Here is a 13,283-nt window from a genome sequence, read left to right on the forward strand (position 1 = left end):
ATAATGCAAGTTCCTTTCACCTAATTATTTCTTTCTAATTGATTTCTGGTTGTATTCAAGCACAGTTGATACGTTTCTTTTCTATTATGAGTAACTGATCTTCTAAATTTGTACCTATTGTCACATTGGACCCTGAAGCTATAAACTCTGGAAAAAGCTACATAGAAGGAAGAAAACAGCAAACTCACCTTCAAGAGGCGTGGGACTCTCAACAATACTTTGAAGCCTACTTTAAAGTACAAAACATCCAAAGGTAAAAGGGACAACAAATCCATCTGGAAACAGAATTAAAGTGATTACATTTTTATTAATTTTTGAAGATTTCTCTCTCTCTCTCTTTATCACATATGAAACATCATCAAGGCCTGGATTGCTCAATGTGCTTTAACCATTCAGCTAGTGATTCTAAAAGATAAGCTTCTCCAACAGTTGTAGACCAGGTGCAGACCAATTCAACTCACTGAATAAGTGGAAGGATGGTGTAAAGATGAACTATTTGTACCTCTCAACGAGGTGAGGAATATTATGTTACAAATTTGTAAACAATTTGGATGCTGGTCTAAAACAAGGATGAAAGGCTCCAAGGTAGATAATTAAATCTCTTTTTTTTCCAGAACGCATTGAGGGGCCAGTCATAACAAACCAGGTGTTCATCTGGACACTGAGCAGGGATAAAATGTGAAAACGATACTGATGACTGAAGATGGGCTTGAGCAGCGGTCACGTGGAAGTCCGACTCCCAACTAAATATTACACGATGGAATATGGAAATACAGAGTTGTATTCCCCTGGAGAAAATCACATACAATTTAAGGAGGGAAATGTGACATGTTTGTTAAGGTATGGCAACCCTACCTGCAACACATTGGTACACAGATATAATTCTACCCCTTTTAAATAAAAGAAAGATAATAATCCGTGCCAGTAGTGGAATGATTGAGATAAATGAAGTGGGTCATGGAGCAGATGACATGTTCTTGTATTTTGTTCCTTATCTTTTTTTATTTCAGGTTACTTAGGGATTTTCTTGAGTTCCTATAAGGGTTTAACAAATAATTATTTTACCAATAATTGTTTATTTTTGTGTTTGTTTAATTTGTATAATCTTTTTCTTGTGGCATTAGGGTTTGGGAGGGAGGGAGGGAGGGAGACTCTGAATGTTATATACCATTGTTGATGTAATGGCCATCATCCTTCAGGTAAGGAGAGAGTCACTCTCTCACAAATGGAAAAGTCTACACAAAACAATGAAGTAATAAAATCACTAAATACGTCAGATAATATTCCAGTACTAAATATTTTCCACTTCACTGGATTTGCCAAAGTAGATTTTCCACATTTTCTTATGACACTGAAGGTGGCCATTCAGCCCAGACTCTACCACTTCCTCACTTATTTTCCATAGAGCCTATTCTCTCCACATTCCCAATAACTCCTCCACCCATTTCAGATCTCCAGTCTGAGTACTGTACATACATAACATTGCATACAACCCTGAGATTCTTTTTCATGCGGATGAGGCAGTGCAAATAAAAACTTGACACAATGTACAAATGTAAACACATAAAGAAATGTAAAAAAGCTGACTGTGCAATACAGAGAGAGAGCAAAATCAATCAAGTGCAAATGTAAGAGTCCTTAAATAAGTCCCAGATTGAGTTTATTGTTGAGGGGACTGATGGTGGAGGGGTAGCAGGTGGTGGTGTGAGTCTTCTGACACCTATACCTCTTATCTGATGGTAGCAGTGAGAACAGAGCGTGTGCTGGGTAGCGTGGACCCTTGATGATCGCTGCTGCTCTCCGACAGCAGCGTTCCCTGTAGACGTTCTTGATGGTGGGGAGGGTTTGACCCGTGATGTCCTGGGTTGTGTTCATACTTGTTGCAGAGCTTTATGATTGGTGCATTGGTGTCCCCCGACCAGACCATAAAACAGCTGGTCAGCACACTATCCATTACACATCTGTTGAAAATTTCCAGGGTTCCAGTGTCATACCCAACCTTCACAAACTCCTGAGGAAGTAGAGATGCTGATGTTTTTTCTTCACGATGCCATTTGTGTTGGGTCCAGGAAAGATCCTCTAGGATAGTAACTCCCAAAAACTTAAAATTTGCTCCCCCTCTTCACTTATACAGTGGGGGTAATTGACAGTGGTCTACTTTGGGATGTGGGAGGAAGCCAGATAGATGGATCTCTACTTGTATCAGGGAGAGCCACACAAACATTGCTAGAGATCAGGAATGAACCACGATTATTGACACTGTAAGGCAGCAGCATCACTAGCTATGCCACTTAAAACCTTGAAATTAAAGCAAGGCCTCTCATTTTCTTAACAACAAGCATTGGGAAGATAAAAATAAAATCTCCACAAAGAGGCCGTAGACACTGGGACAGCTGAAATCTTCAACAATAAGATCAATGGATTCTTTATCCAAGAAAGTGGCAGGATGTGCATCAGTGGTGGGTACACGAGTTGAAATATAGATCAGTCACCAGCTAACAGGATGATGGGCTGACTTGAGGAGTTGAATGGCTTGCTTTTTATCATGCTCCTCAAAGTGTTGTGCACAGCAGGTCTTGTACACACTGGCACATCTGATGAATTCAATGCATCTAAAATCCTGCAACCACGGGTCTGTGGCCAAGATGGCAGCAAATGTGCTTGGCAACAGCCATAGGGGTTGAAAACTCTGGGGAACAGCAGACCGGCAGGCAGAAAACAATTTGTGTAATATTACGTTCTGTACTATCACACAAAGGAATCTTGAAAGCACCTGGCAGTCTACCCGTCTACCCCCCCACCCTGTGCCAAATATCATATTTCTGGTAATGTCAAGATGAATGATGATGGGGCGAGGAATGGGGCTGGGTGGGATTTGGTGTTTACAACAGCAGCTAAACTACTGGCCAGCTGAGCCAATCTGGTGGTTTTTTGTTGCTGCCAAATTCGACCAACAATTTTCTCAAGCAATGATCCTATCAGCCCTCATTAAATTCTGGTGTGACATTTTACTGAAGTGAAAGTATAATTGAATGTGTTGCTGTATTACTACTGTTTATTTAAATATCTCAATTGGTACCCTTATTTGGATGGTATGGGATGATGGTGTGCAGTATGGATTTGGTGCCCAAGAGAATCGACACCAGAAGAAATAATGACTGGAAATGGTAAGAGATCAATAATGTGATGCCACGTATGTTCTCTGAGAATAAATCTGAAATCTAAAATATGAAATCTGAATGGGCAGCAATTCCTGTATTAGTTTGATCAAAAAACTGCTAGGAGGGTCTCCATGTGATCAAGATGAACACGAGAGGCTCCAACAACTACTGGGATTACTTAGAATTTAAATTGGCCAACTGGATTGTTCAGTGTTTAGTCCATGAGCTTCCTCTCATCTCCCTTCTTCAAATGACTCTGGCATAACCTTCTCTTCCTTTCTTCCCTTGTGCTTTAATTAAATTCATCATATCTATTTTCAGAGCCCATCAATACCACTCCAGGCAAGAGTTATTCATCAATATACATTGTTCATGGTGATTGTTGAAGGACAGTTCAATGAACTCTATTTTCATCAATGCAATAACTCACCTTAAATTTCTGGGTTTTTAAGTAGTTTTCTCTCATGGGCTTCCTTGCCATCTGAAATAGAGAAGAACAAAGTCTGTTCAAAATTTAGCAGTGTTTCAGTGAGTTTGACTTCATTTTAGTTGCATGGAAACTTGCATTGCCTGGACATTGTCGGAGCAGCCCAGATATACATTGATAAGCAGATTCCTCATTCCATTCCCAATGCCACCTCTTCCATTCAGCATCATTAACATCACATCCATCTCCTTCACTGTAAATGGTTTCTAAATGGGATCCAAGTTCTGCAACATAAAACAACAATTGTATGTGCAGCACAGCACATCCTTTCTTTGGCTGGTGTCTCACTTTTCATTGCTCGCCCTCTCCAATTCTTTTCCTCAACAGTGTTCTCATCACACCCCCATGAACACTACATCACCAGCTTTCATAAAAAAATATTTAAATGGTGTTGGTTAGAGTACCTAGAGCATAGGTTCCATTCAATGCCACACCCAGACCAATATGAACTTGGATCCCTAATTCTCAAGCCACAACCCGTCTCCACAGTTTCTTATGACACATGTCTTCAGAATCATCAACTTGCAAAGTTAACTCAGTTTTTCTCTCCAGGCCAGCTGGATATCTTTTTTTCCCCAGTCTCTTTTGATCTCCACTTTGTTACTGACATTCCCTTGGTTCTTCCCATCCTGCCTGTTAAAACATATTTCCATCTAATTTATCTTAGTTCTGACGATGATTGGTCTAAAACAATAAATCTGTTTTTTTTCTCCACAAATGCTCTCTGACACTACTGTGTATTTCCAGAATTTTCTTCATTTATTTAATGTGTTTAATTTCAGAAGACTTCTAATACATGTTAATAATATTTGTTTTAAAACACAATGGGCTAAATTTTCCTTTATCACGAGGTATCATGATGTTACAGTGTAGCTCAATCATCTGTTTGACATCTCACTCAACAATTTAACAGAAGCAAAAATTGTCAAAACAACACCCTGTTGTCCCCGACATTAAAGTCAAAATCCATATCCTTCAATAAATCCCAATTAAATCCTCTGGTATGTATCACTGTTTTGGAATCATGTGACTGGAATCTACATTTTGGAATTGTTTTTTGTCCTTGGTACTTTGTGTTAACTCGCTGAGTCGGAGAAAAGGTTTATAAAGATCCAAAGAAGAGCCCTGGTGTAGTCTGAGTTGATGCTGTGGATGAGGGAAGTTAAAACCTGTCAAGGCTATGTATTCCAGAGGTAGAAGACTGCATGAAGAACTTTTATCAATCACTAAGGGAGAAATTGAGATGATCACTCACTATAATGTCTCCTCCTTGTACAAACTGGAGGCGGGACTGGAAAGCAATCATGTCTGTCAGGTAAATCAGATCACAAAAATAATCCATCAAAAGCCATAAGTGGATGTTATCCGGTGTCTGATAGGGAAAGGTGCAACGCACAGGAATTAGCCAAACATTCCAATTCCAGGCTAATACCACGATGAATAACCACAGAACATACAGTGGATCTATGACAGAAAACAGAAATAACTGTTACATATGGATTCAACATTGCAGCAAAACTCAAATGTAACCTGATTACTCACATTCACAATCGAGTATTCATTGTACTCAGTTAGTACTGAACAAATGAAGATTGCCATTTACTCCCTTTTACTTTAACAGCAGGAATAATCGTAGTATGTTAGCAGGTTGCAGTGTAATGATCATGGCAAGGAGGATTCATTACTATAGTTAGAATTGTGTGTAGTACAATGACAAAGATGATATTATACCGACCAAGGGAACTACTCACACTAACCATCTGAGACTCTCATATTCATAAAACAACATTTATTTACTTGTATAAATGAAATACTTATCCTGCATACGTATAGTTTGTCTGTAAGTGTGTTATGTCTGGCTGTATGTCTAAATGTTTTGCACCGAGGACTGGAGAACACAGTTTCATCAGGTTGTATTGTGCAATCAGATGACAATAAACTTGACTTAATTAGACTACTAATAACATATATCAAACTGATTCCACTGAGTTAAAATAAAGTTAATTCAGTGCAGAATACACCAGATTCATTATTTGACATCAATAATCATCTCTGGGTCTAACATTTAATGACCTTGAAGGTTATGCGACATTAGCTGTTAATATCATTCTTTCCTCTGAAGACAGACTTGGATTAGTTGGTTGAAAAAACCCAGTATCAGCGGACAGTATTCACTTTAAATAGCAGCAATACTAATCTGAGCAATTACTAATATTAATATTGGTATAACTATCACTATCGGCATTTCACCAGTTTGAACATGAACACTAGAAATAACCCATTTACACAAAGACAACATAACACATCAGCAGCAGAGAAATGCTTACCTGGCAGCCAGCAGTGCCATTACCTGGCAGCCAGCAGTGCCATTACCTGGCAGCCAGCAGTGCCATTACCTGGCAGCCAGCAGTGCCATTACCTGGCAGCCAGCAGTGCCATTACCTGGCAGCCAGCAGTGCCATTACCTGGCAGCCAGCAGTGCCATTACCTGGCAGCCAGCAGTGCCATTACCTGGCAGCCAGCAGTGCCATTACCTGGCAGCCAGCAGTGCCATTACCTGGCAGCCAGCAGTGCCATTACCTGGCAGCCAGCGGTGCCATTACCTGGCAGCCAGCAGCCAGCAGTGCCATTGGAAGTACACCAGCCAGCCACAGCCATTTCAGGTAATAGGTCTCAGCCTTAAGAAGGTTAAGCAAGTGAATATAGATATCATTAATCAGAATATTAACAGAAGCCCAAGCAGGTTTGAAATGTAACCCTTATGAATTCTGGAAATAGACAGTAGAATCCATAGGAGTGGACATTTACCTTTACCATTCAGCAAAATTTATAGCTAGAATGAACTAATAAGTCTTGTTTAGCTATTAATATAGAATCAAGATTGGAACCTGAATGAGGCAGCTCCACAGTGAATATTGATGGGTGGACTACATTAGGAATAGCTTCCTACAATCCAGGGTGCAACCCAACCTATCCACCCTTTCTTTATAATTCAAATTCCCCCCAGTCCCAGAAACATGCTGTGAATTTTTTTCTGCATATTTTCCAGCAAAATGATATCCTTCTTGATGACTGGGCAACCAAAACCAAAAGGATGATCTCACCAGTGTCTTATCAGCTGTAACGTGGCATCTCAGCTCCTGTACTCAATGCCCTGACCAATGAGGACAAGTGTGGCAAATGTCTCCTTCAGTTTCAGGGAACTATGTTTCCGCACCCTAAGGTCTCTTTGTTCCACAACACTCCAAGGACCGAGCACATTCTGCCTTAGTTTAACTTTCCAAGATGCAAATTCATGTAATTGTGCAAGTTATATTGCATCTGCCATTCCTTGACGTTCATTCGCAGTTAATCTGAATCATGTGAAAGTTTAGATAATCTTCTTCACAATCAATAACTCCACTGATCTTGGTGTCATCTGCAAACTTACTAACCATGCCAACTACATTCTTATCAAAATCATTAATATAGATAATTAACAACAGCAGACTCAGGACTGATCCCTGCACCACACCACTGGTCATAGATCTACAATTTAAAAAGCAACCTTCTACTACCACTCTCTAGCTCCTTCCACCAAGCCATTTTTAATCCAGTTGGCTAGCTCTCCCTGAATCTCATGTGATCTAAACTTCCACACTTGCAAACATGCAGAACCTTTGCTAATGTAGACAACATCCACTTCTTGCCCTGGTCTACCTTCTTCATTAAAATAACTCAACCAAATCTAATACAGACCGAATTCTGTTATGGCAGGTCTCTGGATGACTCAATTAATGAATACTCTGCCTTGGGTGGAACAAAACTATGTAGGCAAGGATATATAGGAACAGAAGGAAGCCATTTAAGCTCTCGTCAATACTGGCACTCATCAAGATTGCAGCTGAATTGTGACATAATTCTAGATATCTACTTTTTTTCTACAAATTTATATTTAAAAATATCAGATATAAAGACAGCAACTGACCCAGCATCCCTTGGTACTTGTGAAAGTGATCCCAGAATATCTCTTAGTCTCCTGTAAAAAGCACGACTCTAATCATTAAAGTATACCTCTGTATTAGAGACTCCAACAAATGCAATTCAGAGGTTCACAGGGTCATGTTTGGATATGTCCATGTGAATGTTGTCCATTCGTAAATACCAGAACCACAGCAAATGTTGAATATTTTGTGAAAAAAGCAATTATGTTATGGTGAAGTGACAAAGCAGAGCAATAAAGTAGGTTAACGGATATGTTGGGAGCTTCATCCAGGATGAAATGACATATATAATAAAAAACAGAAAATGCTAGAAATATTCAGCAGGTTAGACAGCATCTGCAGATAGAGAAAAAAGAGTTAATGTTTAGGGTTTGAGACCTTTTGACAAAATGGTTCTGCTAGAGAGTTAAAATGTTAACTCTTGTTCCCTTTCCATATTTCCAGATTCTGCTCTTTGCTCGATTTTCATTTACTGTCTGGACATGTTCAGCTTCTATAAAAATAGCTAACATTATTTATTTTTTGTGAAGAGGACAATATTCTGGGGGTGGGGGGGGGGTGGGGGTTGCAGGGGCACTTTTGACACCTAGCATCCACACCAAGTACTTCCAGCATAGCAACAGCACAAATTGGGCACTAAAGAACGATTTGCAGCTATATAACCTGATTCATAGTCTCCAGTTATCTCAGGGCACCTTTACCACCACTGTAATTCTTTTGAAGTGCTGTCAATGTTGATGGGGAGAAAATGTCTGAAATGAAGTATTCACAGAAAGTTCCCACTAAATGTCATCTGATAATGGCCATGAAACCTCCCAGTCTGTCATACAATGGCAGCTTAATATCTCACCCCCCCAAAAAAAAAACACTTCTGAAATGCTCTCTATAACTAATCAAGCAAGTTTCGTGGTAAAAGTATAGTAAGAATGACAGTATAAAATGCATAGTCCATTTGTGTAACAAATACTTCTAATTGATCAGAGAGCAAGTTATGCATAGAAGATCTTATGGCACAGCTGGAGTAGCAGTTAGCGCAACGCCTTTACAGCGTCTGAGATTGGGAATGGACTGAAGAACGAATCCCGCACTGTACATTCTCCCCGTGTCTGCATGGGTTTTCTCCGGGTGCTCTGGTTTCTTCCCACCATTCAAAACGTAGGTTAATGGGGTATAGGTTAAGGGGTATAAGTTGGGTGCCACAGACCTGAAATGGCCTGTTACAAGGCTATATGTCTAAATTTAAGATTTAAAAATCTGCTGTGAGTGCAGCAAAGATTGGGTGAGGAATAAGTTTCATACTGCACAACAACCTGTCTGAATTTTAATTTCAGGAGAATAGCCCCTATTCAATCAAGGTGAATTTTATGTCCATCTAATTTGAAGATGGAGATTTTTTTTATAAAAGACTTGGAATTGAATTGATGTTCCTTTCACTTTTATTCCAAGGAGAGTTTCTTCCACCTGATATGGTCTAGTTTCAAGTGCAAGAAATCAATAAACAAATAGCATTTATATCTGCAGATGTGCTTCAGCTGCCTGTTCGGTATTCTACCATACATAATGAGTAGCCTACTATATGTGACAAAATTGCAAACCAGAGGCCTTTGGAGTTTACAGTGCACAAAATAGACAATGGCACTTAAGAAGCATAAACTTTGTTGCCTGATCTCCCACCACACAGGATGATCTTATTGCCAGAATTTTCAGATTTGTCGACAGTTGACATGAGTAGTTATTGGGATATCAAGTCATCAAAAATCGGCATCCAGAATATGGGTTGTGAATAAGAGCCTCCCAGCTAATGCAAACAACTCAAGAAACTTGGGCCAGGTAAGGGTCGAGCTCTTTAAATAATGTGGGTGACATCGTTTAAGGTCTACATTTGAAGTTTTCGGTGCTCATGAACCACTTGCATATGGTAGAATTTTGCCACATCGATGTTCTTGCATTGAAACTGACTGATGTTGTTGTGTCCTCACTCAGAACTGTCCTAATGAAAACATGGGGATGGGGCTGCAATTCTATGGGACATGCTATGTTCTACTTGCAGACAGTGAACAGCTGTAGGATAAAATATTATTGCATAGCACATAAATTGGTTTTGCTATTCATTAGAATTCCTTTAGAAGTATGCGCACCCATTACACCATGCAATGCCTTCTTGGTACTGAAATTGGAATCTGCAGAAGCCTCAGCAAAGTTATGAATCTATATTTATTTGAACCATCACAAGAGAATGTCATTATTTTCCAGCCTCCACAGCCACACTTCATACAGTTACACTTAATACAATAATTTAAATAAGATCTTGTCAAAACTAAAACTACAGATACATGGAAGTCACTTCTAACAAATGTTAGGTTAATTATTCTAATAAAATCTTTCATGAATGTAACACTTCCATAATTAGATCCAGTCAGCTGACTTGTTACTGCTGACTACTTCCTACTTTCTGCAATTCCATGAAATAGTTATGCCTGGCATAGTTTGAGCCACATCTGATTGACAATATTGATCAGGTGAAATGCAATGGACAAGTTCCTATCATGTTAGCACCTTTTTCCTCATTAAAATTGCCACTCTAGACTTTTGACCTCTATTTCCTTTCCACTCACATATTACTGTGATTAGATCACGTTGACAAGTTACTGATTAAATTACTAACATTTGGTTAGACCTGTCTATTCTTCTATTTAAATTACTAAAAAGGATTAGCTTTCTCATTGTTATTGAGAGTTCATCAATGACCACAATCAAAAGATCATAAACAATAAACTGCTAGTTATTAGTATTTTTAAGGATCTAATAAACTAATGCAAAATGAGGTCTGGGTATAAATTATATACTCCAATCTCTCCAGTGCCCACCTCTGAAGCATACTAATGACGTGTTGAATCTTCTTCAAATAATATATAAACCCTTATAAAGTCTCTAAAGATATGCAGAGAGCTAAGCAGTTGACCTCTTGGTACGCACTAGAGGCTGATGTGTGTGGGCTGGGGCTAGGTGGGTGTCTCTGGCACGCACCAGGTCCCGGACAAGGACTGTGTCCTCACGGCTGTCAGGGTACTGGACGTAGGCGTATTGTGGGTTAGCGTGCAGGAGCTGCACCTCTTCTACCAACAGGTTGGTCTTATGGCCCTTCACGTGTTTCCTCAGCAGGATGGTTTCCGGAGATGAGAGCCAGAGCGGCAGAATGGTTCCGGTCACACGTCCCCCAGGATAGGGCATCTGGGGGATCATTGAGTTTGCCTGGCTGGTACAGGATATCATAGTTCTTGGTGGAGACTTGTATTCTCCACTTCAGGATTTTATCATTTTTGATTTTACCCTGCAGTTTTGTGTTAAACATGAAGTCGACAGCCTGTTGGTCTGTCAGTAGGGTAAATCTTTTCCCAGCCAGGTAGTGACGCCAGTGGAACATGGCCTCAACAATCGCCTGTGCCTCCCTCTTGACTGAGAAATCCTGTGTTTCAGGGCTGTAGATGGTGCAGGGAAAGAAATGCTATTGGCCTGCCTGCCTGGTTGAGAGTGGCAGCCAGTGTGAAGTCGGAGGCATCGCTCTCCACCTGGAATGGGATGGATTTGTCCACGGCATGCATTGTGGCTTTAGTGATGTCTCCTTTGATTTGGTTGGATGCCATCTGGGCTTCTGCCGATAAGGGGAAGCTTGTGGACCTTACCAAAGGGTGGGCTTTATCGGCATAATTGGGCACCCACTGGGCATAGTAGAAAAGAACCCAGGCACCATTCCAGAGCCTTGAAGTTGTGTGGTATTGGGAGCTCCATAACAGGACGCATGTGGTTGGGGGTGGGGGAAATGACACCATGTGCCATGACGCATCCAAGGAGGGCCAGGCGAGTGGTACTAAGCGCACATTTTTCCTTGTTATAAGTCAGATTCAGGGTCTTGGCTGTGCTGAGAAATTTTGCCAGGTTTGCGTCATGGTCCTGCTGGTCATGGCCGCAGATGGTGTCATTGTCAAGGTAGGGGAATGTCGCTGTCAGTTTATGCCTGTCTACCATCCGATCTATCTCCCTTTGGAACACTGAGACTCCATTGGTGTACCCCTGGATCTCTGCGGATTGGTCCTTTGTGGCCATAGAGATGGTGCCGCTCGTGGGTCTGACAGAGAGAGGGAGTTTCTGGGCAATGTCCAGGAGGATAAAGCTCTCTGTGCTCCTTCTGTCAAACAGGCAGCTCGTCCTTTTTCCATTTACCTCAATCTCTGTCATCGAGTGGGCGATCGGATGAGGTCTGCATTGGTTCAGGGTCACGGAGCCAGGATCAGGTTGCTGTCATCGCTGTCAGAGGGGAAGCCTGACCAGTAAGATGGCATCCTTCATGTTTACCATGTTGTCACATCGGAGGAAGAAGGAGGAAGTAATGTCGACCGGGTGGTGGAAGGTGGAGATGACGTCACCCAGGAAGGCAGAGGAGACCCTGGGTAAGATGGTGACTCTCGGGTCGCGCATGTGGTCGAGCCGTTTGGGGCTGAACATAGTATCAGCAACATGCTGCTCGCTCGGGAGGGTTTGGATGACTTACAGACACACTGGTAATGCCCTTGCTTTCCACACCCCGAGTAGGTCGCCTCCTTAGCCAGAGTCATCTGGCCACAGAAGTGGCACTACAGTTATCTTATCGTGGCGGCGGTAGTGGTGGGGTCGTGGCTCACTATCGTGGAGGCCCATCTGGCTCCCAACATGGCAGTGCCTGCAGTCCGCACGTGGAGGCCCTGTTCTTACCAGCGATCTTGTCGGTGTGGCATTGGGCTGAATTGAGGGTCCTGGCAAGCTGGAAAGCTCTCTACAGGGGCAGCTTGTCCTTCTCGATCAGTCACTGATGAATGTCGTCAGACCTCATTCCAGCCATGCAGGCATCTTGGACCAGCACCTCCACACATTGGGCTACGGATACGGGGGCTGTAGGAGTGCCCCAGCGGTCTCTCCACAGGTCGTACAGCACTCGGAGGAACTTGTCCATGGACTCATCGGGTTGCTGTCTCCTTGAGGCCAGTCGATACCGTGAGTACACTTCGTTCACCCGGGGTCAGTAGAGGTTGCGGAACTCAGCCATGGTCTCTGGGTAGATCGTGCAGCTCCAATCACCAGATACACTCAGTCGCCCACTCTAGCTTGCAGGACCTTGAATTTCTTCTCGTCAGAGTCCACCAGGCTTGCTGCGACTTCGAGAAAATTTGTGAAGCAGGTGATTCACTGCTCATACTGTTCGGCAGCTCTGGCCATCTGTGGATTGATTTTGAGGCGGTCGGGTCTCAGCAGCTTGTCCACCCCGTGTGGAAAATTAATGGGTATTAAATTAATCTGCTCTATCAATAACTCTAAAGACTGAGTGAGGAACAATAGACTTTAATACACATTAGATTTCAGCTGGCTGAACTCCATGTGCTCGAATGAATGGAAGGGGGCAGGGTGGTCGACCTTTATGGCCAGGTCATAGGAGGAGGGGTTACAGGGGGTCGAGTCATCAGAACAGCAGTACTATCACTACACCTCTCTGCATGGACATGGTTGGGAGTCCTGCCCTTACCCGTTCTCAAAAGAAGACCTTCCATCTTGCCTGCTCCCTGACAAACAGTGGGGTTAAAGTTCAAGAGAGCAGGACTAAAGTGCAGTCAGATGTTGAGA

At 41.9% G+C, this 13,283-nt stretch overlaps 1 protein-coding gene across 4 annotated transcripts in view; it reads right to left on the minus strand.

Moving 5' to 3' along the window:
- LOC138744643 (cyclic nucleotide-gated channel beta-1-like) overlaps positions 1-13,283 on the minus strand; it is an 85,846-nt gene that overhangs the window by 34,828 nt on the left and 37,735 nt on the right. For all 4 annotated transcript variants that reach the window (XM_069901110.1, XM_069901109.1, XM_069901112.1 and 1 more), the window contains 3 exons: positions 4,904-5,112; positions 3,592-3,642; positions 189-275 (listed from right to left, as the gene is read on the minus strand). In XM_069901110.1, coding sequence (XP_069757211.1) covers positions 189-275; positions 3,592-3,642; positions 4,904-5,112 — 347 coding nt within the window. The remainder of the gene's footprint in view (positions 1-188; positions 276-3,591; positions 3,643-4,903; positions 5,113-13,283) is intronic.

The sequence above is a fragment of the Narcine bancroftii genome, chromosome 10 (assembly GCF_036971445.1).
Source record: "Narcine bancroftii isolate sNarBan1 chromosome 10, sNarBan1.hap1, whole genome shotgun sequence".
Taxonomy (NCBI): Eukaryota; Metazoa; Chordata; class Chondrichthyes; order Torpediniformes; family Narcinidae; genus Narcine; species Narcine bancroftii.